The 27,605-nt window shown below is 43.6% G+C and overlaps 2 protein-coding genes across 27 annotated transcripts in view; one reads left to right on the top strand and one right to left on the bottom strand.

The window, feature by feature from the left end:
* The window catches only part of LOC102569060 (trifunctional purine biosynthetic protein adenosine-3), a 55,793-nt gene extending 48,212 nt beyond the window's left edge, over positions 1-7,581 (bottom strand). For 6 of the 22 annotated variants that reach the window (XR_009459075.1, XM_059720699.1, XM_019476073.2 and 3 more), the window contains exon 1: positions 7,501-7,576. Coding sequence is in view for 14 of the 22 variants with exons in the window: in XM_059720699.1 (XP_059576682.1) it covers positions 7,501-7,550 (50 nt within the window). In the remaining 8 variants the exon portion in view is untranslated. The other 16 variants (XR_009459078.1, XM_059720708.1, XM_059720707.1 and 13 more) reach the window with 8 other exon arrangements.
* On the top strand, positions 3,856-11,005 carry DNAJC28 (DnaJ heat shock protein family (Hsp40) member C28). Of its 5 annotated transcripts, none has more exons than XM_059720722.1 (3): positions 7,686-7,876; positions 8,585-8,771; positions 9,602-11,005. In XM_059720722.1, exon 3 carries the CDS (start codon positions 9,649-9,651, stop codon positions 10,783-10,785), a length of 1,137 nt encoding a protein of 378 aa, XP_059576705.1. In that variant the 5' UTR covers positions 7,686-7,876; positions 8,585-8,771; positions 9,602-9,648; the 3' UTR covers positions 10,786-11,005. The 5 variants fall into 5 exon arrangements, with proteins under 5 accessions (XP_059576706.1, XP_059576705.1, XP_059576702.1 ...); XM_059720719.1 differs by having other exon boundaries at positions 8,585-8,932; XM_059720720.1 differs by lacking the exon at positions 7,686-7,876 and adding an exon at positions 7,906-7,977 and having other exon boundaries at positions 8,585-8,932.
* Positions 11,006-27,605: the final 16,600 nt, after the last annotated feature.

Here is a 27,605-nt window from a genome sequence, read left to right as displayed (position 1 = left end):
GCTCGAGGCGCAACAGCGGCCACCTCTGCTCCTGCAGAGATGGGGGGGGGAAAAAAACACCCCCCCAGGCTCCAATCCTCCTACCATCCAGCCAGGATGGGGCCCCACTTACCTTTCCAAGCTCCTGACTAGGCCGCGTGGTCAGTCGCTCACCATGGGGGCCTTGATCTGGCCCTTGCCCCTTCCCTCCCCCACAAATTGACTTGCAAGGGCTGAGAGGCAGGTGTGTGCATGAACGCATGCCCAACTCTCCCCCAGCCCAAGATCAATCAAAAGAGGCTCCAGGATCGACCTGTCAATCAGGATCCATGGGTTGGTGACCACTGATTTAGATAAATTAGATGTTTTCAAAACAGCTGCCCCTCATGAAGTTCACCATAAGATACCCAGGAACTGACTCAAGCAATCTCAGGACCATTAGCAATTATCTTTGAGAACTCACAAAGGACAGGTGAGGTTCAAGAAGAATGGAAGAAGAGGGCAAATATATAGTGCTCATCTTCAAAAGGGAAAAAGGAGGACCCAGACAATTATACACATCCTCACCCTGGAGAGATACTGGAGCACAGAATCTATTTATAAACACCTAGCACACAACAAATCTACACTGGCTCTCATTAATGTCAGGAGGTGATGTGACTCCACCAGATTGTAATTAGTTACATTAAGTGACATGACTACCAGTGAGTGGTATTCGGTGATGCAGTGGCGGAGGAACGAGACCTTAACCTGCACTATCGTGCGGACAGTGCGTGATCGCTAGTAGCCTAGCCAATCAGAAGTTACCCCTAGAGCATGACTGGCTGGACCAGCATGCTGAGGCCTCCAGAATGTTCCATCAAGGGGGGACCCTGATCGGCTAGGGAGTCTATAAAGGGGGATGCGCACCTTGGTGTGAGGTCCCCAGACGCTCCCGAACTCAGGAAGACAGCCTGATCACCTGTCTTGTCTGGACAGACACCTAGGCCTCTAGCTAAGATTCTTAGCATAGGCTACCCACAGCTTATAGCTAGACCACGCGCTATCCGGAATGCCCTGTGTGTTGCCCAACTAGGCATCATACTTGTACTGATAGTATTTTTGGCTGCAGTCGACCTTCACGGTTACACCTTGCTTCTTACTTGCCGCTACCCATCATCTGTTCATTCTCCGCACCACATCGTCTGTGTCCACCTGCTACTGTAAATACTCCTTGTAATTAGTTCCTGCATTCATCAACTCGTTAATCATCTTGTTGGTTTGTAAGTAAATTTATGAATTTTCTTCACCTACTAGTTGTCGCGCTTTTTTCCTCTCTCACACTTGGCATCCCCGAGCGTGTCTGGGTTGGGGTCACTACTCAGTGCCCCACTTGACACACAACTGAGGCCATTTTCCAAACACCATCCTTGAATTATGGCCCACAATTAAAAGCCAGTCAAATCACACTAACCTAATTTCTACAATGGGTTCTTGTGCATAAGGGATGAGCAGCAGAAATCACAACTTGTCTTTAGTAACGTTTTTGACACTCTCATAAACCATCTAAGGAAATATAGTCCAGATTACACTACTATAAAGTGGGTACAATACCAGTTTAAAAACCACACTCCCGGAAGTATGGTGACTGATGGCTTACTCTCAAACTAGAAGGATGTGTCAAGTGGAGTTCCACATAAGTCTGGTTTGCTGGTCAGTTTGCCGGTTCGCAGTCTAAAAAGGTTGGGAACCACTGGTCTACACCAAGCTAGGAGGGGTCGCAAGATCCTTAGCAGACAGGATTACAATTCAAAATACCAACCTGGACAAACTGAAGAAATGATCCAAAATAAACACAAAGTAGTACTAGCTGACCATATTGCATTATTTTTAGGTAGGAATAATCTGTTGCACAAATTCCTCTCACAATAAGGAGGAAGACTGATTACCTGGCAGCAATATAGAAAAGGACCTGGAGCTTAAGCAGATCATAGAATCATAGAAAATTAGGGTTGGAAGGGACCTAGGAGGCCATCCAGTCCAAACCCCTGCTCAAAGCAGGGCTGTCCCCAACTAGACCAGCCAAGATTTTGTCTAGCCAGGTCTTAAAAACATCCAAGGATGGAGAGTCCACAACCTCTCTAGGTAACCTGTTCCAGTATTACCCAGATCATGAATGTGAATTAAAAAGATAATTTTCAAAGAATATTACAAAAAATGCTCAAAGCATATTGGAAGGTCTAAGTCATAAGAACGGATGCTCCCACTACTCAGCACTGGTGAAATCTCAGCTGGAGTACTGTACCAGGGAATCAGCATTCTGATACTTAAAAATGGTGTCGGGGGGCTTGAACTAAAGCCTGTCAAAATGAGGTTTAGTTCAAGCGCTGTCACCACCATTTTTAAGTCGGGGACACTTCTAAAAGGAGATGAACAAAGTGAGGACTGATGTGGGCTGCCTGCTATGGGCTCAGGGCTCTCTGGCCTGCTGCCTTTGCCCTGGGAGCTGTGCACCAGCTGCGTGCCCCGTGCCCATCAGGCAGTGGGAGGAACAATTTGCTATTGCCACCACTGCCAGAAGAGCAGGGGGTGCACGGCCAGTGTGGGGCTCCTGGGGCGAAGGCAGCAGGGTGGAGAGCCCTAAGCCCACAGCGGGCAGCCCACATCCACCCTTGCTCTGCACACATCTGGGGGGCACATGCCCCCCATGCTTTCCCCAGGGGTGCACACAGTGAAAGAGAGTCACTCCCCTCTCATGCGCCCTATAGATGAGCTACTTACAGCTCCATCCCACTTCCCATCCCAGCCCTGGGTCCCATTCACCGCCTTGGCTGGGCAGTGCCCCCAGTCCCTGTCCCTGACCTACTGCCTCCCTCACTGTGGGGGGCCTTCATCTGAGCCTCCCACGCCCCTTCCCCTTCACAGACTTACCTGCAGGGTGCTGCTCTCCACACTGCCCGGCTGCTCTCCACTGCTGTATGTGCGTACTGTGGCTGCGCAAATGCATGCAGTGTCTGGAGCCCCAGCCAGAAGGCACATTCTATTTATCAATACATTATTGGTTACACTGGCCAAAAAAAAAAAAAACAAAAAAAAACACGATAGCCAATAATTTTCCTTTCATCAGTGCCGATTCGATATGACACTTATATTGGTGTACCACTCTAGAATAAAGATTTAAAGAACTGGTTTAGTCTAGATAAGAGCAAAAAGACATTATAATAGACTTCAAATCTGTAAAAGGTTACTGTAAAAAGGAAAGTAATAAATTGCTCCCCATGTCCACTGGACAAGTAGTAATAGACTTGAACTGTAGTGTCATGACCCAAAGGTCTGATTTTTTTTTTTGTGTGCGCTTCGGCACTCAAATTATCCCTGTGGGTTTACAGCTTCATTGCACGGAGGAGTTCTGCTGCGCAGAGAACCCACGTGCAAGGAGTGTTCCCGCCACTTTGCAGCGATCTTTGCAGGGTGCATTTCCCTTTGCAACACAGAAATGCACGGTGCAAAGATTTCCTGCTTGTCGTATGCAAATTTGTGCCCTGCAATTGGCTAGCGCTAAATTATTCACACGTGGCGGCTAGTGATTGGCCTGCTAGCCGTATAAGAGGCTTGAGCAGTTTCCTCCTAAGCTGAAGAGGACTCCGCATCCATCTCATGGGGACTCTGGGTGTGCGCGGCAGGGTAATAGAAACCCTGTGCGTCGCTCAGAGGAGTTTGGTGGCCTGATCCACCGTCCACCTCTTCCCGTCTTCAAACGGAGCCTACTATAAGACGTAACGACGAGTTTAACGCGCGCTTGTCCTGGACATCCGGAGTTTGTCTGCGTGGAGCCTAGCAAGCTCCACGTGATTGTTCGTGTTCTGTCTGCGTGGAGCCTTGCAAACTCCACGTGTGTTCGTGTTTTCTGTTGTAAACGCAACTCAAGCAAGTTCTCAGCCTACACCACGACCATCTCGGTGTAAGTAAAACAATCTTAAAATCAACCGTTACGTGTCTGTGCCTAATTCTAGCTCGGCAACCTCCCTCTCCGACCCGGCCTGCCCGGGCTGCTGGCCACAGCCCGCGTGCAGAGCGACCAAAAGGGCTCGGGGTCTGACCCGGCCCGCACATATAGTAAGGAAGATTTAGGTCCCTTTAGACATGGGGGGGAAGGAGGTGTTCGATCTGTAAAGCTAGTAAAGCACTAGATGATTTGGAGATTATGGAATCTTCATTATTGAATGTTTTTAAAAACAAGCTAAGCAGACATATGCCAGAAATGCTTTGGGCACTGATCTGGGTTGGGTCTGGGGAAGTTTGACTAGATGAACTCGAGGTCCCTTCCAGCCCTATTTTCAGGGCAGTACTAGAGAACAATGTTTAACAAAAAAAAACAATAGCGAAGTGCAACCTTTCAAGAATCAGGTTTTGGATTCCTACCAAGATGGTAAAAAGACATATTATAATCTATATTAATAGAATTAATTGTAAATATTTTCAAAATAACCTAACAGTTTAGGTATAATATCTACTTAACATTTCTTATATCCTCTCAAGGGACTATATTCTGCATTTAGGTACCACACACACACACACACACACACACACACACACACACGAATTGTGAAATGAAAGCTACATAAAGGTTACTGTGCAAATGGTTTATACTTTTCTTTTAAACCTTGTAACTATCAGAAACATCAAATCAGGTCTTTCTGTTTTTTTCCTGGAGGGCTTTCCTGGAAGTCCTAGCAGTATTTATTGAGAGATTTCACTTTTAAAACTTGATGGATTTTTTAAACACAGATACTGCATGTTCCCAGTGCTCACTGGGTATTGGAGTTATGACATAGATATTAATAAAGAGTTTTGAAATAGTGAACTAAATATACAGGCCAGGAACAGGCGTTACAGGAGAAACATTTCTCCTGATACACAAAAAAAAGCACACACCCATTTAAGGTGTTTATCACTAAACCAGAAAAATACTTCTTCCACAAGAAAAATCAGAGCACTTCCCATCAAGAAGATTTCTTTTTTTTTTTTTTTGTGTGTGTGTCATCTTGAACACCCGATGCATCTGCTGCCCCCTCCAGATTCCCTGCCCCCACCAACTACAAGCCCTGGCATGATGTTCTCCCTCTTCAGACTCTCTAATTTGGCAAGTTTTGATTTTACCAGACAGGGAGTTCAGGAATGATAAACTCCCCAGGCCATGGGTTGGAAGAAAAGAGAAGGATTTGCTTTTAGCCAAGGTTGAAAGAACTCTGGTCTCTATTATTTTCTTTTGGTAAACTGTTTTTTGCTAACCTGGTTTAATCTGTTTTATGGCCTATTCCCCAGAAAGAGAAACAGTCAAGATCCCCTTGAACATATGTAACATTTGCTGTTCTTCATTCTGTGCGTTTCTCCCAGTATCTCAGTAAACAATATGACATTGCTCCTCTACCAGTCAACTGAAACTTTAATCCACAGAAAAGCAAAGATTGTGAAGCCTAAAAAATGATGCCACTCCAGGGACTCTGTGGCTCATTAGTCAGTTCCTCTTTAATGCACTTTTATGGCCTTTTCAAGTAATAAATCTCAAGACAATTTTCATAAGAATAAATGAGGTAATGCCACAACTGAACAGAAGCATTCTAGATTTAAACCCCCCCCCCCCTATTTCAATGTCAGTAGGAGAAAAAAAAATTCTTTAAAAGAGGTAATTTTTTGGCATGTATAGATAAATCCCCATAGGCTCACAGCAATATACCTTTACATATGTTTAAAAGAATCTATTTTAATGTCTACTGTACTTTTTAAGTTTCTCTTGTTAATCCCAGTTTGCAAGACAAAACCCCTTATACCATCCTCATCAGTGTAACAGTATCTCAGCATCTTTCAGCAATGGACTAAGCAACCTAATCTCTGTCATCTTTGCAACAGTTATTGTTTACCGTAAAAAATATTGCTATTGTTAACTAGGCAGGCTAATACATCATTAAGCAAGACCCATGGAAATTCCTTGAAATTAAGCAGTGAGTTAATAAAGCGTGTGTTGCTGAAATGTAGTACATTCCACTTGCACCATTAATACATTAAAAAGCAAGTATATTCCCCCATTAAAAAACCCTCATTGTTCTTAGAAACTGACAGATACAGTCCAGACATTTTAATCCCAGCAGAAAAAGGCATATCCATTACAATGATTTAAAGATCATTTACCAAGTATTTGCAGACTTCCTTAAATATCCAGAGGAGACGCTTCTATTTTTTCTCCTAAAGGCAAATAGTGGTACCAAAAGAGGAAGCTGATCTGAGATAGCACATACATACTACCACCAAACCAGATTTTGGTTTGTTTTTATTATATTTACAAACCTATCACAATGTAAATCACTGCAATAATCCACCCAATCCCCAAACCTGTCTTCTTTTGACCAATCATGTAAGAGGGTGATGCAGTAAATTCTCACTCATTCAAAGTGTCCAGCACATGCTGCAATTATCACATTTAAATAATTTTCTTAGGCAAGGGGGAGACTGCCAAGAGAATGAAACCATAAGAATATGAACCACTGTCTAATACACAAGCTAAATAGAGCATTTAAACTCTGTACGTGCATTTAGCTTTTCTGCAGTTTTCATACACAGACCAAACAAAAGTAAAAACACAATTATGCATGCTCATATTCAGATACACTCTAAATGGCACTGTAAACTACAAGCAATTTGAGTATGCGAGTGTAGAGCAGGATTGCATGTTAGTGCTATTCACTAAGAGAGCAAAAGAAGGCTGTAGTAGCAAAATAACCACATGCCATTAAATGAAACAGGCCTGCTCAAACACGCTCCTGTCACTTGCTTTCTTCCCTTCCTTGCTGCCATTTCACTTAGCTGGCATGCCATTCTGCCAACCCAAGGCTCTCAAAAGCCAGGAACCAGAATCAAACCAAACCAACAAAAGAGAGAATAGAGATTCAAAATAATAAATACTTCAGGGATTTTTCTCATTTGCCCTGCAGGTTTCTTAATCTCAAGAGTGTGATGACAGCTTCCTGGGCTGTCGTTATAAAAGAGGACTAAAACCTTATTTTCACCCAGTGAAAGCTGAGGTTCATACATAATCAACTGACCGCAAGCACCAAGGCTTCAAGATCCCACCAAGCCTTATTAGACTGGCAAAATACCATGGGAGCTGGCAATGCAAGCGTGGGATTTAGAGAGCCATTACGTGCACACCCATCACAGCCAATTTACTAACAGCTTCATTGGCAGCCCCTTCCAATGGGGTGCACAGGATCTAGAACCCCCACCCCCAACACAGAGGCTGCATAGTCACACTGGTGGCAGAGATTTGCAGGCTCAGTGCCTGGCACAGCACCCTCCCTCTTGCTACTGACGCAGATGTTCAGCTCAAGAGCTCAGCACCATCCAAATGGGGACAGCCAGCTCTGCCCCAGGCACCGCATCTCCCACCTTATCGGCTGGTGCCAAGGCGCACCGCGCGCTGACAGCACTGCCTGCCCAAACCCGGACCCCAGCAAAGTAGCCGCCGCCACGTGGACCTGGACATACCCAGTCACCCCTGCAGCAAGTGGCTCCCAGCCCCGCCCCCACTCGCGCATGCGCGCCAATGCTCCACCGCCCCGCCAGACTCAGTCACGTGCCTGGCTGAGGCGCGGCTGCAGGAACGCCAGACTACATCTCCCGCCATGCCCCGCGGCACGAGACCGGCACGTGGGCGGCGGGGCGGGGCGCGGCGGGGCGGGGCTGCACCTCCGAACGGCAATCAGGGCATGTCCTTGAGCGAAGGGCGAGAGTGAGGGCTGCGGCCTCTTTTCCCTGCTCCCTCCCTTCCGGGCACGCCCACTGAGCGCGGGCTTCCACCCCCGCCCCCTGGTTCATGCAGGAGCCAATAGGCGGCGGGAGGGGGGTGGGGCGAGGCGGCCAGGTGAGGCAGGGGCGTTGGGAGAAGGGGCTCGCAGGTGGGGGCGGGGCGTTAACGGCTGCGCGAGAGCCATGGCAACCAGCGTGACAACCGGTGGGGGCGAGGTGCGCGCCGATCCAGGGTGGTTGGGAGGGGGCCCGTGAGGCGCTGAGGCTTCAGGGGGCGTTATGGCCTCAACCCTGCCATACATGCCTGGGCCCAGCTCAGCTAAGCAGTCCCTTCCCCGGGCAGCAGCCACAGGGGGTCATGCTCCCAACAATGACAGGAATACAGCTGTCTCTGGCCCCTTGGGGACTGAATTGACCCACATGCAGCCAGGCCAGGGCCAGTCTGGGACATGCGCTACATGCCTATGGTGTGAGTCTGGCTGGAGTGGGCACAGGTGCTGCAGCAGGTGTGGTGGCAGGGGGAGCAGAGGGGGCTGTGAGCTCAATCTGGCTCTGGCACCAGCCCATGACATACCTCCCTCCTGGGATCCAGTGAGTTTGACATCCATGCTGCAGTGGATCCCCCTGCACCCTTAGTGTTGCCTGTGCTTGTGTTCAGAGCTGCGTGGCATAAATGCTGAATCTGACCTTTGTTCGTGGTGGGTTTTAAGTGCCCTGGGTGGGAAGCTCTGCCTTGCTCCCAGCAATTCAGTAGAGACCTCCCCTCACGCCCACTCCTGAGCATCTCTGATCTTGCCTGTTTTGGGTTTCTTTTCCTTTCCAGAAGAGCTTCTTCAGAAGGACATAATGTTAGCTGTAACACATAGCAATATTAATTGCCTCAAGTGGTCTGCTTCTGCCTTGGCGTCAGAGCTGATGTGAAGGACTTGCTGGAGATGGTGGTGAAAGAAGAGGCATTCTCAGTGTCCTGTACAAGGAGCAAGGCTCATGGTTCTTATTAACATAGCTTGGTTGGTTTGGTCATTAGATACTTTCTGCCTTAGATTTGCTTGCTCCTATTTGTTAAAAGAGTTAATTAAGCTCAATGTTCCCATAACTGCAAATTTATCAAGCACCAGTCTTCTCAGTCAGATCAAAGGTTGGGCAGTGGCCTTTTCTATATTGCAAAAAGGTTTGTGTTCTGAATTTATTTTCCTGATAAACAAAACTAGAAGAGAGGCATCTTGAATGTGTGCACTCTATTGAAATACATCCATTTGCTATTTTAGTAACTGAATTACATGAATATAGCGAATTTGTCCTGTGAAATGCAGCACACATTATAAAAGTCTAAGTATATGTTAGAAAGCAAATACTGAGGCATTCATTACTGGATAAATGTTCCAGCTGGTGGGTATTTTACATGTTGATAATTACCATTAGTGTAGTTGTACTGGAGGAGATGGAGTACAGTTCCAAAATGCACTGTAGAGAAATGTAACTGCATGTGGAGGAACGTGATAAACCTTTGCACCTCTTTGAAGCCTTGTATACCTACATTGCAAGACAGGACTATGCTATTATTGCTGTATTGGAAAATAGCTACATTTATACATTTTCACTTCTTAAGGAAATGAGAGCTTCTGTACATGAACACAGTAATTGCTCTTATATCATGCAACAAGTTTTGATGGAAAGTTGGCTTCAAAAAGTAAAATTTGTTCTATACTTGTTTACAGTCCATTCACAGTAAAGGAAAATAAATAGTTACTGTCAAGATTATTTTAATAAGTTGAAAATTTTCTCTAATAAGTATTACATTTCCTTTTTTAAAATTTAGCGAACATATCTTTTTTTCCAGGTTTATGTACAGACTGTTGTTCAGCATATAGCAGCATCTGAAGAAACATGGAGTGGGTTGGTGTTACACTGATTAAAAAAGTAGGATGTCATGTCTGGACATATCGACTGATGATTCCCTCCAAAATGAGAACATTTCCCTGTAGTGACAACTACAGAATGCTGTCTAGCTACAAGCCTAAAAATATCAAAGACTCTTACAGAATTCTCAAACTTCAGGAAGGATGTTCCATTGACGATATAAGAAATTCCTTTCGAAATCTTGCCAAACAGTATCATCCAGACAGTGGTTCTGTCACAGCTGATTCTGCAACATTTATGCAGATAGAAGAAGCATATAGAACTGTGCTAACTGACCTGTCCAAGAAATTGAAATCAAGGGAAGATAAGGAGGAGGAAGAGGAAGACAAATTCAAGTCCAAAACGCCACAACACCGACATTACTTAAGTTTTGAAGGTGTTGGATTCGGAACTCCAAGTCAACGAGAGAGACAGTATATGCAATTTCGAGTAGACCGTGCTGCTGACCAAGTCCTGGAATATCGAAAGCAGAAACTTGAGAGCCAGTATACTACAAATGACATCATGATAGCCAAAGATGTAAGGCAGAGTAAGAAAGTAAAAATAACCCAAGCAATTGAACGCTTGGTTGAAGACCTCATCCAGGAATCCATGGCTAAAGGAGATTTTGATAATCTCAGTGGTAAAGGAAAACCATTGCAGAAATTTTCAGACTGTCTGCATATTGATCCTATGACTCGCAACTTGAACAGGATTCTAATCGATAATGGATACCAACCAGAATGGATCCTGTTGCAGAAAGAAATACGAGAAACCATAGAGCAACTAAGAAGGGGCATACTGGCATCTAGGAAAAAACTTGGAGAGCCAATGACACTGTGCAGACAGAAACAATGGGATCACATTTGTGAGCAATTTATAGAAGATATCAAGAAACTAAACAAAAGAATTAATGACTTCAATTTAATTGTTCCCATTCTGAGCAGACAAATGGTGCATTTTAGTGCAGACAAAGAAATTGCACGAGCCCAGAAGACTTACAGGACTCTGATGGAAGAAATGAGGACCTCTGACAAAGACCCAAAGGAAAATGAACAGGAAAATGTCAAATTGTTTAGGTTTAAGACTACTTTTTTTAAATGGATAAATCTTATGTTAAGATAAAACTAACATCACCATTTTGGTTATATAGTGCATGCACTTTGTCAGTGCAGCTAGCAGTATTATAGTGGAAATTTTTCAGATTCACTGAAAATATCAAACCAGCCCTGTTACTGTTTAAACATTTAAGGAATCTAATTGTCTGGCCTACTTCTTCACATGATCAGTGGGTTCTTTGTGAAAGCTGCTAAGGAACAAATAAACATTTTTTTTTTCTAATTCAGTTTTGCTCCTGTAAAACTTGTCCTTCTGCTGCCTATATCAAATTAAGGGTGTAGGTTGTAGCCGTGTTGGTCTAAGGACATAGGCAGACAAGGTTCCTTGGGTGAATCTGATATATTTTATTAGACCAACCCAAATAGTTGGAGAATAATTATTAAGCTTTCAGGTTCAAAAACCCTTCGTCAGGCTAAGGAAGTTTCCACAGTTGGTGTGTGCTCTTCCTGGATGGAATGAAAAGCAAAGAAGCCAGGGGCTGGGCTGGTATGCATACAAGACAGGTAGTCAGTGAAAATGTAGATTGAGGAGTCAATGGGTGAGAGAGAGGCTGGTTGGGGAGAGAGAAGGGGGATGAAAGTGGAGAGACCTGGGGAGTCAGATGTCAGGCAGTTTATAATGTGTCATAAATCCAATGTCTATATTTAGTCCATGATTTTTAGTATCCAGGTTGATGAAATGGAGTTCATAGGCTTGTCTCTGGGAAGTGTTTTGTAAGTTTCCTTTGAGGAACAGGACTGAGAGATTGGAGAGAGAGTGGTTGTCTTGTGAGAAATGTGTTCCTGCAGGTAATTGGGTATTCATGTCTTTGATAGATTTCCGGTGTGTGTTCATTCTGGTGTGCAGTTGTTTGGTCTCTCCTACGTATTTTCCTCCAGGGCATTTGGTGCATTGGATGAGGTATATTACATTTCTGGAGGTGCAGCTGTAAGATCCTGGGATGCTGATGGCTCTGTTGCGGGGTGTAGTAATAGTGGGGGTGGTGGAGATATGTTGGCAGGTTTTGCATTTCTTGTCATGGCACGGTCTGGATCCTTTTGGTGTGTTCTGGGCTTGAAGAAGTTTGCTTCTGGTGATGAGGTTAGCGAGGTTTGGTGCTTGTTTGAAGGCTAGGATGGGTGGCTCTGGGAAGATCTTTTTAAGAATAGGGTCTCTTTCTAGTATGGGTTGCAATTGTTTGAGGATTTTCTGTACAGGTTCAAGGGAGGGGTGATGTGTCATAACCAGCGGTGTGCGATTTGTGGGGATTTTTCTTCTGTACTGCAGCAGTTCTTCACATGGTATCCGGGTGGCTCTTTCAAACGTGTGATCTCTCTCTCTGGAGGAGTGTCCTTGTTGGGTGAAAGCCTTTTTAAGATTGGTGAGGTGGTAATCCCGGCTGCTCTCTTCAGTGCAAATTCGGTGGTATCTGAGGGCTTGGCTGTATATCACATCTTTCTTGGTGTGTTTAGGGTGATTGCTGGTTCTGTGCAGATATGTATGTTGGTCTGTGGGTTTCTTGTATAATGTGGTCTGTATTTTATCATTCTGGATACTGATCATCATGTCTAAAAAGGAGATGTTGGTGCTGGAGTATTCTAGAGAAAGTTGGATGGACGGATGGTGATTGTTGAATCTCTGGTGGAACTCAATCAGAGATTGTAGGTTTTCAGTCCAAATGATGAAGATGTCATCGATGTATCTTAAGTATAGTAAGGGTTTGATGGTGCAGATCTTGAGGAAGTCTTTTTCCAGGTGGCTCATAAAAAGGTTGTACTGTGGGGCCATTTTAGTGCCCATAGCTGTTCCCATCATCTGGAGGAAGTGTTGATTATTAAAAGTGAAATTGTTGTGTGTGAGGATGAAGTGTATAAGGTCAGTAATATCTTTGGGTCTGTATTCTGAGTTGTAATCTTGTTCCTGTAGATATGTAAGGCAGGCTTGGATGCCATCCTGGTGTGGGATGTTGGTATATAGGCTGGTAATGTCCATGGTGGCTAGGAGCATGTTGCTGGGAAGGTGGCCTATGTTTTTAAGTTTCCGTAGAAAGTCTGTGGTGTCTTGTACAAAACTTGCTATGTGGGTGATGAGCGTTTTTAGGATTGATTCAGTGAAACCTGATATTTCCTCAGTCAGGGTCCCGTGGTTGGGTATGATAGGGGGTTCCCTTGTTTGTGGATTTTAGGGAGCATGTAAAAAGTCCCTGGGTTAGGTAGCGGGGGGATCAAGGTCTGTAGTTTTTCTTGTAGTCCTGATGGAAATGATTTGATGGTATTGTTGAGTTTTTTGGTGAAAAGGGGAGTAGGATCTTCTTGTAGTTCTTTGTAGTAGGTGGTGTCAGAGAGCTGTCTCTTGGCTTCCTTTATGTAATCCTCACAGTTTAGGATGACTATTGCTCCTCCTTTATCTGCTGATTTTATTACTATTTGGTGGTTAGATCTTAGAGATTCTATGGCCTTTCTCTCTGGTAGAGAGAGGTTGTTCTGGTGGCGGGTGTTGCTGATTATTTCATTGTTCATTCTTTCCTGAAGCAGTCAATGTAGCGGTCATGGTTAGGGTTTTGTCCACTGTGAGGTGTCCAATCTGATGGTTTTTTTGGCTTTTTGGCGTTGATCTTTTCCTGAATATTGTCAGAGGATGAGTTGTTTTTGGGAGTGAGTTCAGTTTGGTTGTGGAAATATTCCTTGAGGCTCAGGCGTCGGAAGAATTCTTCTAGTTCTCCACATTGAAGTATTTTATTAGGGTATTTTTCTGGACAGAAATTTAGGCCTTTAGAAACGACAGATTTTTCAGTTTTGGTAAGCGTGTGTGTGGAGAGAGTGATAACATTTGTGGGTTGGTTGCTGCTTTCAGTTTTATCAAGTCTGAGGTTAGAATGTTGTAAGGTGTTGGTGTTGTTCCTCTGATGGTTGTTTTGTGGCTGGGGAGCTTGTTCTTGGAGTAATTTGATCCATTTCTTCTTTTTATGTAGGATAAATGTTGTAGAAAGTTTTTCGTAGTCTCTTTGTATCCATTGTATATTGTTAGGGAAGATGATTGGATTTCTGTCTTTTAAGTTGTTCTAGTATGTGGTGATTTCCTTCCTGAGTTGGTCTCTTTTGGAGTAGAGTAGGTTAAGTAGATGGTTTCTAATTTTCTCTGAAGTTCTTCTGCATAGCTGTGAAGCATATTTGGAGTTGTGTGTAGTAGTCAGAGGATTATAGATGTTTAGTCCTCGGGGAACGAAATTGTATTTCTTGCAAAGGAAACTACAACATGAAAAAGAAAGAAGCCAAACTCAACAGCGACATCTATTTTCTAAGCCTTTACGAGAAACACAGCACAGAGGGTCAGTATGTGGCATGTGGGCTGGATCTAGCATTCATGCATGCTCATATTCAGATATGACAGGAGGTTGGTCTGGGGTGCTGCATGCAGCCCACACTCTGGACCTCTTTTGCCATATCTAGTACCAGATCCAGCCCTGTGCTTCATGAGCACATAGCAGCCCTGAGTTTAGCTGTGCACATGGCCCTGCCCATAGTGTGGAAGCTGAAACAAGCACTTCATGTGACATAGGGGGTTCAGGACACAGGTTGAATGTGTCCTGGACCAACCCTCTGTGCTGCCTGCAGCACAGGGTCTAGCCTACATGTTGTTGGCCCCAGAGGCCAGTGACACATGATGTGTATGCGACACACAGGCTGAACTCAGTGCTGTCAGTTCTGCACTGGAGGTTGGCCTGGATTGGCCCAGTGATGCTCATCCAGCCCACAGAGCCAGATGAGTTTGACATCCATGGGATAGACGTCTTGAAACTGGGTAAGGCTGGCTACATCCTATTCTATCCAGTTAACAAGAATGCGCTAACATTTTAATAGGATTCTAATTATGTATGCATAATTCAGTTTTTCTCATCAAAAGATAGTATGTTAAGGTACTACAGATCTTATCTTTAACTACTACTAAAGCCTTCTAAAAAAGAATGATCTGCACCACACTTGGACTGTTACTAATAGCCTTGAGTATGCCAACTATTGAGTATATATTTATTGATTATATGTTGAGCACTTCTATCTATACAAGCTAAAACAGATATCCATAACTTTGATTTATGCCAGGTCCAAAGTCTATTCCTGTCATCAAGGGGTTTCAGTTACTGACCACATTTGTAACCTACATAATGATTATTTTCAGTATCTGGTCCTTTCAGATGAAAGTTGAAACAGTATTAGAATCAGAGCTCCTTGGCAGGTGATCCAGTCACCAGTTCAAATTAATTTATTGTAGTGATGTCACTGTAGGTATTCATGCGTGTACTTGTTTTGTGCCTGTGCTTTTGTTGCAGTCAGTGCTTTTGCAATATGGCAAAAGATTGACTGACAATCTTTTGTCTTTGACTGACAAAGAGCCCAAGGCTGAATTGATTCAGTCTTTGCAGGTTAATCTAAGATGCAAAGATTAAACTGAAACAGAAGTGAACAGGCATTCAGGGAACACCTCCAATGGCTCAGGCCAGAAGCTGGGTGGAGGGGTGTCTGTTCACTTCCTTTTCCTGCTGCCCCCAAGGTCTCTGGGATTTGTAGTCCAAAATCACAGCAGCAAGACTCTGCAGGGTTGCTCATCACCTACGCTTCCTGCTTCCAGGTGCCTCTTGGATTTGTAGTCCTCAGTCGCAGCCAGTAGTATGTCTGAGTGGGGAAAGGGGTGTTTAACCCCCCTCCCTGGCTCCAGGCCCCAGCTGGGGTTTGCTGGGGAGGGGGCAGTAGATTAGGCTGCATCCCCAGTCAGACTTGCCCCCCCACACCCTGTTGTCAGTTAGCCCTCACTGCTCCAGCTAGGGAGCAGAGGGGTGGGGCCAGCCTTGCTCTCTGGACCAGATAGCACAGCACAGCCCAGGGCTGCAAAATATGGTGGGATGCTGGGGGACTATGATTTAACTTGAACCAAGAAGGGGTCTGGGACAGAAGTTTCATAAACCAATTTGACCCAAATCAGTTAAGTATGATACTACATTCAACCATGTTCATTTTAAACCAGTTTCAGCCATTTTGAAACTGGTTTATGGGCACTGAGCTTCTGTTCTGTTACAGATTTAAACTAGTTTCTGATCATTTAAACTGGTTTATGTGTAACTTCTCTCCCTAGCCTGTTTTAAAAAGAAGGATTCATGGTTTCTGCACTACATAGCTTCCCAAGAATTGAGTAGGCAGAGTAAGTAAATAGATGGTGTAATATGTGAGCTGACTTGCAATCTTTGGAGGCTGTTTGCTACTAGCAGCAGGTCATGCCAGTTGAGAAGTTTGCAGTAGTGCACCCCTGAATTTTGAAAGGCTTATGGTTTTGCATGGTCTAAACCAGGGGTTTTCAATCTTTTTGGAGCAGTGTACCTTTGGCAGCCAGACACAGAACGGGGAGGGGCGGGGGGTGGTGGCAAATGGCTGAATGCAGAATGGTGACAGCTGCCATGTATGAGCTTCCTCCACCCCCTGCATCCAGCTGGGTAAGTGGCGCCTGCGCAGGATGGTACATGGTGGCATTTTGTCCCTGCCTGCCCATAACTGCTAGGGCCTTCTCGCATACCCCTGGTTGACAACCCCTGGCCTTAACATTGCAGTGAAAAAAGATTGGGGCTAGGGACAGAAATTACAAATAAACTGGTAGAAATGATTGGAAACCGGTTCAAATCTGTAACACAACAGAAGTTTAGTGCACATAAACCAGTTTCAAAATGGCTGAAACTGGTTTAAGATAAACCAGGATGGATGTAATATCAGACTTAACTGATGTAGGTTAAATCAGTTTACTGAACTTCTGTCCCAGGTCCCTATTAGATTCATGTTAACTCACAGTCCCCCAGCATCCCAGGATGCTTTACATCTCCTCGCATACCCCCCCGGCAGGATAGGTGAGCAAGCTTTGGCCCAAGTTGTCTGCTCCAGCTGAGCAGGGAGGCAAGCTCTATTACCCCCTGGCTTCTGGCCTGGGCTACTGCAGGCATGTGGCTGCATTTCTGGAATCAAAAGTGAATGTCTATTCACTTACTTATTGATCCAATCTATGTAGCTTAGACTAACCTGCAAAGACTGAATCAATTCAGCCTTGGGCTTTTTGACTGTCTGTGCTTAGCTTGCAAGGTTAGAATGTATTAAAATGACTGTCTGTATTAGCCTGCTCTTCAATCTTCAGTGATTCTATTGACAGCCATGTGGGTTCCACACTTGTTTTAGAATTATGCATGGTACTCTTTAAGGTCGCAATACTGGAATATGATATTTTAGAAGATTTTGGCCTTTCACAGACTGCTTATTTTTAGATGCCACTTATTGAACACTGTAAGTGCCCTCTAGTGGTTCTTGCTTGAACTTAAAATCTCAAACTAAGCAGAATTCTACTTAACTTCAGATTTAAAGCAGACAAATACAATTTACACAACAGACTTGGAAAGACTACCTTCTGTTTGACCAGAAATGTGCTCTATGATGCTAATAAAACTAAGCCAATGCTACTTTTGAACAAATGTGCTAACTGTAAAGTGAATTGATTGCACAACACTAAATCAGTAATTTGTTATTCACTTGTATCCATTATGAAACAGTTGTAAATACTGGAAGTAGAAATATTTAAGTCAGTTAAATGGCTGAGCCAGCCTGCTGAAAGATCTTTGTGTTCGTCTCAGTATACCACATATACTACTTATAATTTCAAAATAAGTAGATGTGAAGTTTCCCTAAACTGCACATCAGCTTTACAAAACAGTCATGAAGACTATACTCAGCAAAAAATCTGCTTCTCAGTTATAAGGATGGTGATGAAAAACAGTTAAATAAATTTGCTTCGGGTATGGTAGGACAAGAGATTTTTACATAGCTGGTGCACATGTCAGTTTGAGCCTACAACATCTTAAGGATAGATTAATACAGTTATTCTTCTCAATCTTTTTACATTTGAGGCGTCCCTTGTTAGGCTCAAGGCACCCCTTGAAAAATACTAGCTCATAACTTTCACCCATGTTTTGACTATGGAAACATAACAGAATAATTTTTCTGTTTCAAAGAACTTGGAAAGACCATGACAGGGCAGAATGTTTTTAACATCCTGGATTCCTATTTGAAGTCACTGGGTTCATCTTATGAATCATGTTAGCATACTAATGAGAATCACTGGCTTACATGACATCACAACATCTAAGAGTGTATGTGGTTTGTGAAAACCCAAAAAGAAAGCTACCCACAAGGAGTAAATTCACCATTTAATACTTGGCTTAATAATGGGTCTGAGTTCTAGGCCTTCCTTAGCCTGAACAGGAATGTGCCCTGACCAGAATATATGGGTGGAGACAGTCTCCACCCATCCTCTTAAAAAGGTGGCATTGTGCAGAGAGAAATGCCAGATTTATGGGACAGAAAGAGAGGGAGCCTAACTGTAGTCTAGTGGTTAGGTTACTCAGCTGGTAGGGAATAGACCCCTGGGTTTTGGTCTCTGTTCCTTGGACTGTTTTCATCTGTTGCGAAGGCTAAATTGGAGGCCCTTAAGGTGCTTTCCTAGATCTCATCCCCCATCTTTATTCTAAGTGCAAGAAGTAGCCACAGCCAGCAGAGCACAGGAATTTAGCGTTTTCTTTTAAGCTAGCTTTCCAGATATTATCTTTCCCTTATTTCCCAGGTTCCCTAGAGCACCTAAATGCAGGAATGTGGACAATACATGAGGGTAGACTGTAACTTTTCCACTTCTGACAGTAGCTGATGTGATAACAGGACAGCAACATTTTACACATGGTGAAAAAAGTTCAGGAGATCAGAGGAGGCAAAGAAAGGAAAGTAACGGCACCACAGAGGAAATAGTAGAGGGTGGGGAAGTGCCACAAGAACCACAAGATGCTTGCAAGAGAGGGCGAGAAGGTGTGAGTGGATGGCAAAAGGGCTGGGCCATGCTTACAATCTAAGTTAGTGTCAAATTTACAAAAGAGATGAGGCAAGATTCCTGTCTCAGTCAAAAGATATTATTGTTATTATACTGCAATAAACCTTTTATACAGGAATTTCCAATCTGCCTTTCCCTAGGACATGTCGTCTTTCCTGTGCAAGATAAAGTAAGGCAGCAGAAGTTCTTTGCAAAGTGCAGGATCCAAGAAGTGCCCTACCATGTTGAGAAGTAGTAGTGCACACCAGGGGCTGCTGGAAAACTGGTTGCAAAGACAACCCAAGGAACTGTGCACATATAAAGATACAGCAAAAAAAAACCCTGGGAGCCACTGTAAAAAAGGATGTGAGTAGGAGGTTTGAGCAGGATTCCTGGAGAAGTAGTGAACCCGGCTGGGAGGCAGAGCAGAGGGCCCCAGTGAGAGAGATGCTAGTAACTTATCATTGACAGGAGAGGGGACGCTAGGCACTGTACCTGAATGCCCCAAATAGAGGGGGCTGAAAACAAGAATAATTACCATAGCATTTTGCTTGAGATCCCAACAGTTTAAACCACTGTACCTAGGAGATTAGCAAACTGACCCTTTAATATTTTCTGCCAAGTCATGAATACCAGAGGGTCACTGTAGGGTATGTCTATACTTCCTCCATAATGTTCCAAAGGCTGCTGCAGAGAAACAAGTCCTGCTCAATGCTCACTCATTTTTGCTGAAAACATATAGTGTGGTCACTGCTAGAGTGGTACAAAGTCCTACTCTACTCACTGAGATCCTGAGAGCAACCTGGGTACACTCCAAAAGGCAATCACACAATATTTCTTTGCAAGTGGTTCATGCAGAACCAGAATGAGTTGACAGATTTCTACTTATTTATTTATTTATTTTACAGAGGCCTTGGGTTTGCTGTGTAGGAGGTGTAGACATGCCCTATAAGTGCCTGAGGGGGTTGGCATACCCAGACAGCGCAGCTTTCATCATTACAGTATTTAATTTGTGCTGAGGTAGCGTGTGGATGCCCCAGTCAGGATCTGGGGGTACAAACACAGAAGAAAGTTAACTTCCTGAAAAGTTTAATGTAAGACTTAATTATTGCAGCTAAGCTGCATAGAGAGATTCCTGTGCTACACTAAGTCCCATAAACTTTCACAGGGGTTCTTGAGATCACTGGGGTTCATCCACATATCCCAGGATCAGGGCATGAGATAGGACAAGACATAAAAATGGTTATGCTAATAAGGAGGAAGAATGAGGATAGCAGTGATAAAAGTAGGTGGCTTTTTAACATTTTGATAGGTTTGATGCATTTAGATTTAATTTCATAAACATAAATGTGGGACTAGGGCTTATATCTATATTTAGTGGGAATTGTTTTTTATGTTTGTTTTCCCTCTCTTGCTGCACACCTTGCATCATAAATTTTGATCTCTTCTTTTCTTCTTAGTTCCCTGTCTTTCTAGTTTTGGATCCTTTTGAGTAATATATTTTAAGTCTCTTCCCTTTTTGTTTATTCCCTTCCTCTCTCTAATAGCTGCTTCTCTTTTTTACATTGATTCTGCTGACAATACCAGTCTTTTGAACATGAGCACTTGGTTTGTGAGGCTTCATGAGTTAAGTATCTCCAATATTTAATTTAATCCAAATGTAGTGTCTTGCCTGAGAGAGTGAGTCTCTCTCAATGTGCATTGGTTCTATTGGCTTTTATCTGTGTTTGGGAACAAACAAAGCAAGAAGTAAGAAAAAAAGCTACACAAGACAAGGAGGAAACTAGCTGACAATTGATAGGTCGAAATTTCAATTGTTCTGTTTTGTGTAGGGGCAAACACATTTTACATGAAAACAGATGTGTAGGCATTTTATAATTGCAGGCATAATTTGTTTAGATAATAAGATTGAGTGAAAGAATGGATATGAGCACAAAATGTAGGTTGTTGACCACACTCAGTATACGTTTTAAATCATCCTTGGTATTTTTATTTTCAGGGGTGGGGGGCTAGAATATCTATTCTAACTCAATAACTAGAAAGATAAGTCATTTAAAACTTTTTTTAATTTGAAAGAAAACTTGACCCAAATGGACAAAGCATTTAGTATTAACATTGTAATGGAAACTAATGACAAGACTAATAATGGAGCAGAAAGAGATGCAGAAATGCACAATAAATTATGAATATGAGAATTCACTTACAGGTTTTGGGGGATGTGATTTGGGAAAATGCACAGGTGGGTTCTCCCCAGTAAAATACATTAATGATCCTAACTATATCCAAGTCAAGATCATTAAAACTTTATAAGCTCTAAAGCAGAACAATCTAATGAACTTAGCCAGGAACTCCAGCATCCTAAATACACGTACGCTACTAACTCCTTTTGACAATATGCCAGGCTGAGGAAGACGCCCAGAGAAATGGAAGCTCAAATGATTTTCAGTTAAATTCTTATTGACCCAAGAGAAGAGGGGATGAATTTGTGACAAGATAATAAAGATGAATAGATGAATCAAGGGTTGGTGCAATGGGAAAGGCTTTTGGACATTTGACCAGGGGGAGAATTAACAGAAAAGAGGATTTTTTGTGATAATGTTTTATTGGACAAATTGTGTAGTTGGGAGAGTTGTTAGACAAGCTTTCAGGCATCAGTTGTCCTTCCTCAGGTCTGATGCCTGAAAGCTTGACTAACAGCTTCCCCAACTATACAGTGGCCCAATAACACACATGACAAGCAAAGCCTTGCTGCTTGGATATTTCCTGGATCATTAGGGCTATAACAATACTCCAACCCTACAGAAAAAGATTTGGATAGATTTTCCCCGAGTAGTTAGTATATTAACATTCTAGGGCAGGAGCTGGCATCAGTGATTAGAAGCAATTTAAATGGAGAAATAGGGGTAGTAAATTGGAAGAGGCTTATATTTGGTCTCTATATACAAGAAAAGGAGAATCAGGTAAATAAGGTAAGTAAGGAGAAAAGGAATACCAAGAGGACAAACATATAAACCACAAGAAAGTACTAATACTAATGGGAGTTCAGTAAAGGGTTATACTAGATTATACTAGGTTACAGAACTGCAGAGTTGAAAAGGGTTATAGGCAGACCCGGCCTTTTGGGTGAGTGATGTGAGTGACCACCCAGGGTGCCATGGTCAGGGGAGCACTGCACACACACACACACACACACGCACATGAGCAGCCTGTGCTTACAGCAGTACTCTCCCCAACCCTGCCCCAGCTGATCCCTGCCCCAGGCAGGAGCAGTGCCCAGTCAAGCTCCCTTCAGCCCCTGGCACATACCAGTGATGTTTCCCCACTGGGAACCAAGTCTCCTGATCCAGCCCAGCAGCTCCCCTTGGGGCTTTATTTCTGAAACTTTTAGTAATACTACTACATACTTAAACTCAAAGAAAAGGCACCAAAATATAAGTTTGCCCAGGGCATTATTTTCCTTAAGGCCAGCCCTGGTAATCGGTTTAAAGGGTTATACTGAATCCAGAAAATCTAGAAAATTAGAAGAAGAGAGAATAAACTGAGATGTTTGTATACTAATAAAAGAGCATGGTCTCAACTAGTTGGAGGAATTATGACTCCAGGTGTATGATTGTGAAACTGGATACTTTAGCCATAACAGAACCATGGTAGAACAACAACAGTGACTGTTGTGCAGGAATTTAAGGGTGTGTACTGGTCAGAAAAAAACAGAAATATAATAAACCTGGTGGAATAGCTTTGCATGTTAATGATGTGACAGAACGTAAATAAATAAGGGAATGACTGGAGAAAATCATAACCATTTTGCCAAAGGGTGTGGATTAAGATCTTCAATGTTAGCACAATTTAAACCAGATGGGAGAATAAACAAAAGCAGCTCTGTAACTAAGATTCCTGATTTCCAGGGGGAAAAAATTAAGAAATTAATAAAGCTCTGAAAGGCTGAGGGACTTACATGTGGAGAAAGATTACAATATCCTTGAGTGAAGGTGCAAAAACTATCTGGAACTCATGTTCCAAGCAAGTGAAAAACCTAGATGGATGAATAATTGCCTGACCTCAATGATATACAAAATTTCAGAACAGATTTGAAGGAATATGATGTTTTGAAGAAATGTGGATCTGGGGGTGAATGGAAAATGAGATAATAGGGAAAGTGTTTATTGTTCCAAGCTGACCTGATATTTTTTATGAGGAAATTCTAGACAAAGGATATTCTGTAGTTTTAATCTATCTGGACTTCAGTAAAGCATTTGATACTATACCACATGAGAAAATATTTGTTAAGTAGAGAAAATGGGGATTACTTTAAGGAAGGGGTGTCAAAATCACCTTGTGGGCCAGATCAGCATGGGGTACAGGGCAGCAATGGCAGTCACCATGGTGGTGGTGCTGGTGAATGGAGCAAGTGGCCACATGGTGTAGGCGGTGCAAGTGGTGACAGGCCAAGCAGCCACAGGGAGAACAAGGGCTGTATCGCACAGTTTAGCTCACCCCTCTGTCACCCATGCCCATGTCCACCAGGGCCACTGTGGCAGGCTTCATCCACTGCTAGGCACACCTCCAAATCCTTTGGCTCACCAGTAGTCTGAGAGGCTGGACAGAGTAGTTCCGTGGGCCAAATCCAGCCCATGGGCCATATGTTTGATACTCCTGCTCTAAGATTTATGAGATGGGTAAGGTACTGGCTGAAGTGGAAATTACAACAGGTAATCAAAGGGGAACTATCAGAGTAGAGCAAGGGTTGGTGACATCTGGCCAATGGCCAGCTTCTAGATTTTGTGCATACTGTGGCCAGGCAGTGAAGGGAGGCCTTTACATGTACAGCCACCAGGTGGTGAGGTGGTTGCCAGCACCATGGCACAGCTAGGTGGTAGAGGGGATTTGCCCATGTCACAGCTAGGCAGCAGAAAGAATCTGTGGTGGCAGTGCCCTGGCTCAGAAGCACTGGCCCACCTGGGATCTAAGCCTGCAGCTCAAAAATGTTGCCATTGCCAACTGCCGGACTAGATGAATGTTACGAACAGAGCTCTTCAAAGGTCAAGACTGAAATCTCTCATAGATTCCACAAGTGGACTCTTGTTGGGGACCCCAGTGTTGTTTTTCTCTCCCTGAATAGTCTCTGGAGCCAGCCTCAGGTCTATTTTCCAAAGCTGAGCTCTTCAGCTTGAGACCAGGCCCCTGCTCTTCTTGGACTATCTCTATGGTCTTCCATAATGAGCTGCAAGTTGTACAACTCCTGGAGAAGGACAGTACATCATTAAGGAAAAAGACTGCACCCAGATATTCCATGCAATGAAGCATGCAGGCTTTTCTAAACAGGACAACATTTATTGGTTAACTGCAATACAAAAGACAGAGTCCTTATGACAGAACATCTAGACCAAACCTATGGTTGCTTTTCTAGGCACCTGGAACAGCAGGAAATCTCCAAATGATGGAATCTGAACTCAACTGTGTTTTGGTGTTTCACTGTATCAAAAATGGGTCCATCTTGTTATTGATATCACATTGTCTAGTAGCTTGGAGAGTTATGTATAGAGACTCTCATTCACTCCCAGGTCTAGTCCAGGGCAAAATTAACTAAATCTTTCCCGGTGTATAACAGCCTACAATCAAATCAGGGAAACTAAGACACGAACCATTATTATAGAAATATTACAAAATACAGTTAACATGGAAAACTTACAAAATAGGCCATGTAAGATAAGGTGGTAATACCTTACTTAATATTTTAATCAATATCCTTGGCATAAAAAGCACAAGTCCACTAATTACATTTGCTGATGACAGAATTGATAGGCACTATCAATAAAGAAAAGGATTAGAATGTCCTTTGGTAAGAACTGGATGACCTTGAAGACTGGAGTAAAACAGAGTGAAATTTAATAGCATAAAATGCAGTCATGCATTTATTAAGGACTAATAGCAAGCAAGTGGTAGATAATTTCTATCGCTAAGGGATCATCAGCTGGAAACAATGGACTAAAAGGAAGAACTGGATGAATTAGTCAATCACAGGATGATTATGAACCAGCAATGTGATGCAGCTTTAAAAAGTGACATGATTGTAGGTATATCAGGAAAAGTATTTCTAAAAGAAACAGGGAAACATTACTGTAGTTGTCCAAGGCACTGGTAAAACCTCATCTGGAATACTGTGCAAGATTCTGGCTGTCCATGTTCAAGGAAGATCAATGCAAATTTGAAGAGGTTCAGTGATGATCAGGGTTATCAAGAGCCAGTTGACTGAAAAACTGGCTTATTTAGCCTAATAACATGAAGGCTGAGAAGATACATGCCTGCTGTCTAACTATATGTGGGTTGAGGATAAACATCAGGGAAGAAGCAGCAACATTTAAGCTAATAGACAATTTATGAGAAAAAAACAAATGAATATAAACTACCCATGAATAAATTTCAGGTGAAAATCAGAAGAAGGCTTTAAGTATCAAAAGAGGTCTGGAACTACCTTCTAAATAGGAATAGCAGGGGTGAAAAACTAACTATTTTTATGATGGAGCTTGCTTGCCTTATGAAAAAGACTATATGTCATAATTGTCTGTAAAAGCAGGAGAATGAACTCCGTGACTTAGTCGATTCCAGTTGTATTTCATGGCCTAGACTAGTCTTTTTACCCATAAATAATCCCACAGTTGGTACTAGTGTGACAACCCCACTGGAGGAGGAATGGTGGACATACTGGTTACTGGTCTTTTCTCCCATTGTATTATTTAAATCTACTCTGAGCATGTGCATAACAGCTAAAATACTTGCAGCTTTTCTACACAAGTGCTATCACAAATGGAATTAGAGCAGGGGTAGCAAGAGTGGATAATTAGAGAAGGGGAAGCTAATACTGGTAGCCAGGGTGTATCATGGGTCTTATCCAATCTAGCATCATGCCCCCACCACTGCTCATAGAAAAATAGGGATGGAATGGATCACAGGTCATCTAGTCTGACTCCCTGTTCAGGGCAGCATCATCTCTGTCCAAACCATCCCAGACAAGTTTGTCTATCATACTCTTAAAAATTTCCAGGAATAGAGGGTTTACAGACTCTCTAGCTAATCTATTCTGATGTTTGAACACGCTCATCATTCATCTCCTCTCATTAACATCCAGCCTAAATTTCCCAAGTTGCAACTGAAGATCACTGCTTCCTGTCCTGTTCCCTATAGCCACAGAGAAGAGTTTATCACCATAATTTTTATAACTACCATTCAGGTATATGAAGACTGTTATCGAAACTCTGTATCAGGTTTCTTGTCTTCTGTTTCTCAAAACTACACTATCTGCCTTGGAATCAAACAACAACCCTGATTTGGTAAGTATCACAGCTGGAACATCTGCTAATATATAACAAGTGTATTTTTTTCAGTCCACAGTTTATTTCTGAATCAAATAGGTCTTTCTTCCAGCCTAGGTCCTGATGCTGGGTGCTCATTCAGGACTCCTCATGTTTTGCACCTTCTTGAGAACAACAACAGCCTCCCTTTGGCATTAAGGAGAAAGTCTGTTCCCATATCCCCTGCAGGAATCTATTTAATGGAAACAACTGGCAAAAGGAAGAAAAAGTTAACATAAGGAGCCCTTTCTTTCAGGATCCTCTCCCATCCACCTCTCTCCTTCCTAACCTATCATGGGCAGACCTAGAATTTTGAAAAGGGGGGTACAGATGGTGAGGTGCATCACTGCATAGAAAACAGCACATATTTTCCTCCAGTTAAAAAGAAACTAGTTTTATTAGTACGCTAGGGGCCTAGGGCCGCATTATCAAGTATAAGATTGGAGCAAATTTAATTGGAATGAGTTAAAAACAACCTGCAGGGCTGTGAAATAGTAGCTTCGTTACCAGGAGACGCTAACAGGTGGCAGAATTGCAGAACAAAGGATAGCTTGATTGATATAACTGTCCAGGGTTGCTAACACCTGTGAAATGAAGGGTTTAGAAGGGGTCAGGTAGGTTACAAGGAGCCATGAAGTCAACTGACTCCCTTGGCACTGTCTGACTAGAAATGCTGCTGCCGCTGCCAGGCAGTTGGTTCCAGACTTTGGCTGGAGCAGGAATCAAGTGCACCCCCTGGATCTGCCCTATAACCTTTGATAATGCTGCTTTGAGCAGGGGGGTTGGACTAAATGTACTTGGAGGTCCCTTCCAGCCCTACTTTCCCATGATTCCTACACCTCTTTAAAACAGAGCCCCAAGACCCTCTCCACTCCTCAGACCCCTCTATCAGGCACACGGGCCACCTGAGGAGCCTTCCTTAAGATCTTTATTAGTTCCCCCATCATTTTCTTTGAGGGGACAAGTGACTTCAGCATGAGGAACTGTTGCCTGAGCCAGCCATGGGTCCAGACTGGTAGCCAGATGAATAGGCACAGGCAAGGGCACGTGTTGGGGGAGAGCAGACTAGGGTTGCCAGCTCTGAATCGATTCTGGGAAGTTGCTTCTGTGTATCAGTGATGGGTGACAGTGCACAGATTTTCCATCAAAAAGGCAAATGCACATGACTATCACATTAAAAAAATCTGCTGGCCCACTGTATAACTCAGATTCAACATTTAATATTTATTTTAATGAATTGATCAGTGGAGTGACTCTCAGCAGCCTCCTGGAGGTTTCTATCGGATTCCTGGAGACTCCCCGGCAATCCTGGAGGGCTGGCAACACAGGGATGGGACCCCTCCAGCTGTGCAATGGGGCTCCTGCTGCGAGGCAGGGCTGTTGGCTACACAGAGGGTCGGTTGGAGGGAGCCGTTGAGTGACGGTTGATGATGTGATTTTCGAACGGTGCCCACCGGGCCGAGCCAGGCCCTGGAGACTGCGCCTTCCCGCCCGCCCCGCCGTCAGAGGGGGCTGCGAGTCATGGCGGCTCAGAGGCATCAAACGCTCCCCCCAAGCTCTATCACCCCCACACAGTGCGAGCGGGTGGAGGCGGGCTTCACGAGCCCGCGCGGAAGG

This window comes from Alligator mississippiensis, chromosome 1 (genome assembly GCF_030867095.1).
Source record: "Alligator mississippiensis isolate rAllMis1 chromosome 1, rAllMis1, whole genome shotgun sequence".
NCBI lineage: Eukaryota > Metazoa > Chordata > Crocodylia > Alligatoridae > Alligator > Alligator mississippiensis.
The sequence above is the reverse complement of the archived record's forward strand: the minus strand, read 5'-3'. Positions and strand labels throughout refer to the sequence as shown.

Bases quoted from the DNA above. Each gene is read 5' to 3' on its own strand.
- DNAJC28 (XM_059720723.1), top strand. From the start codon at position 9,649: ATGGAGTGGGTTGGTGTTACACTGATTAAAAAAGTAGGATGTCATGTC.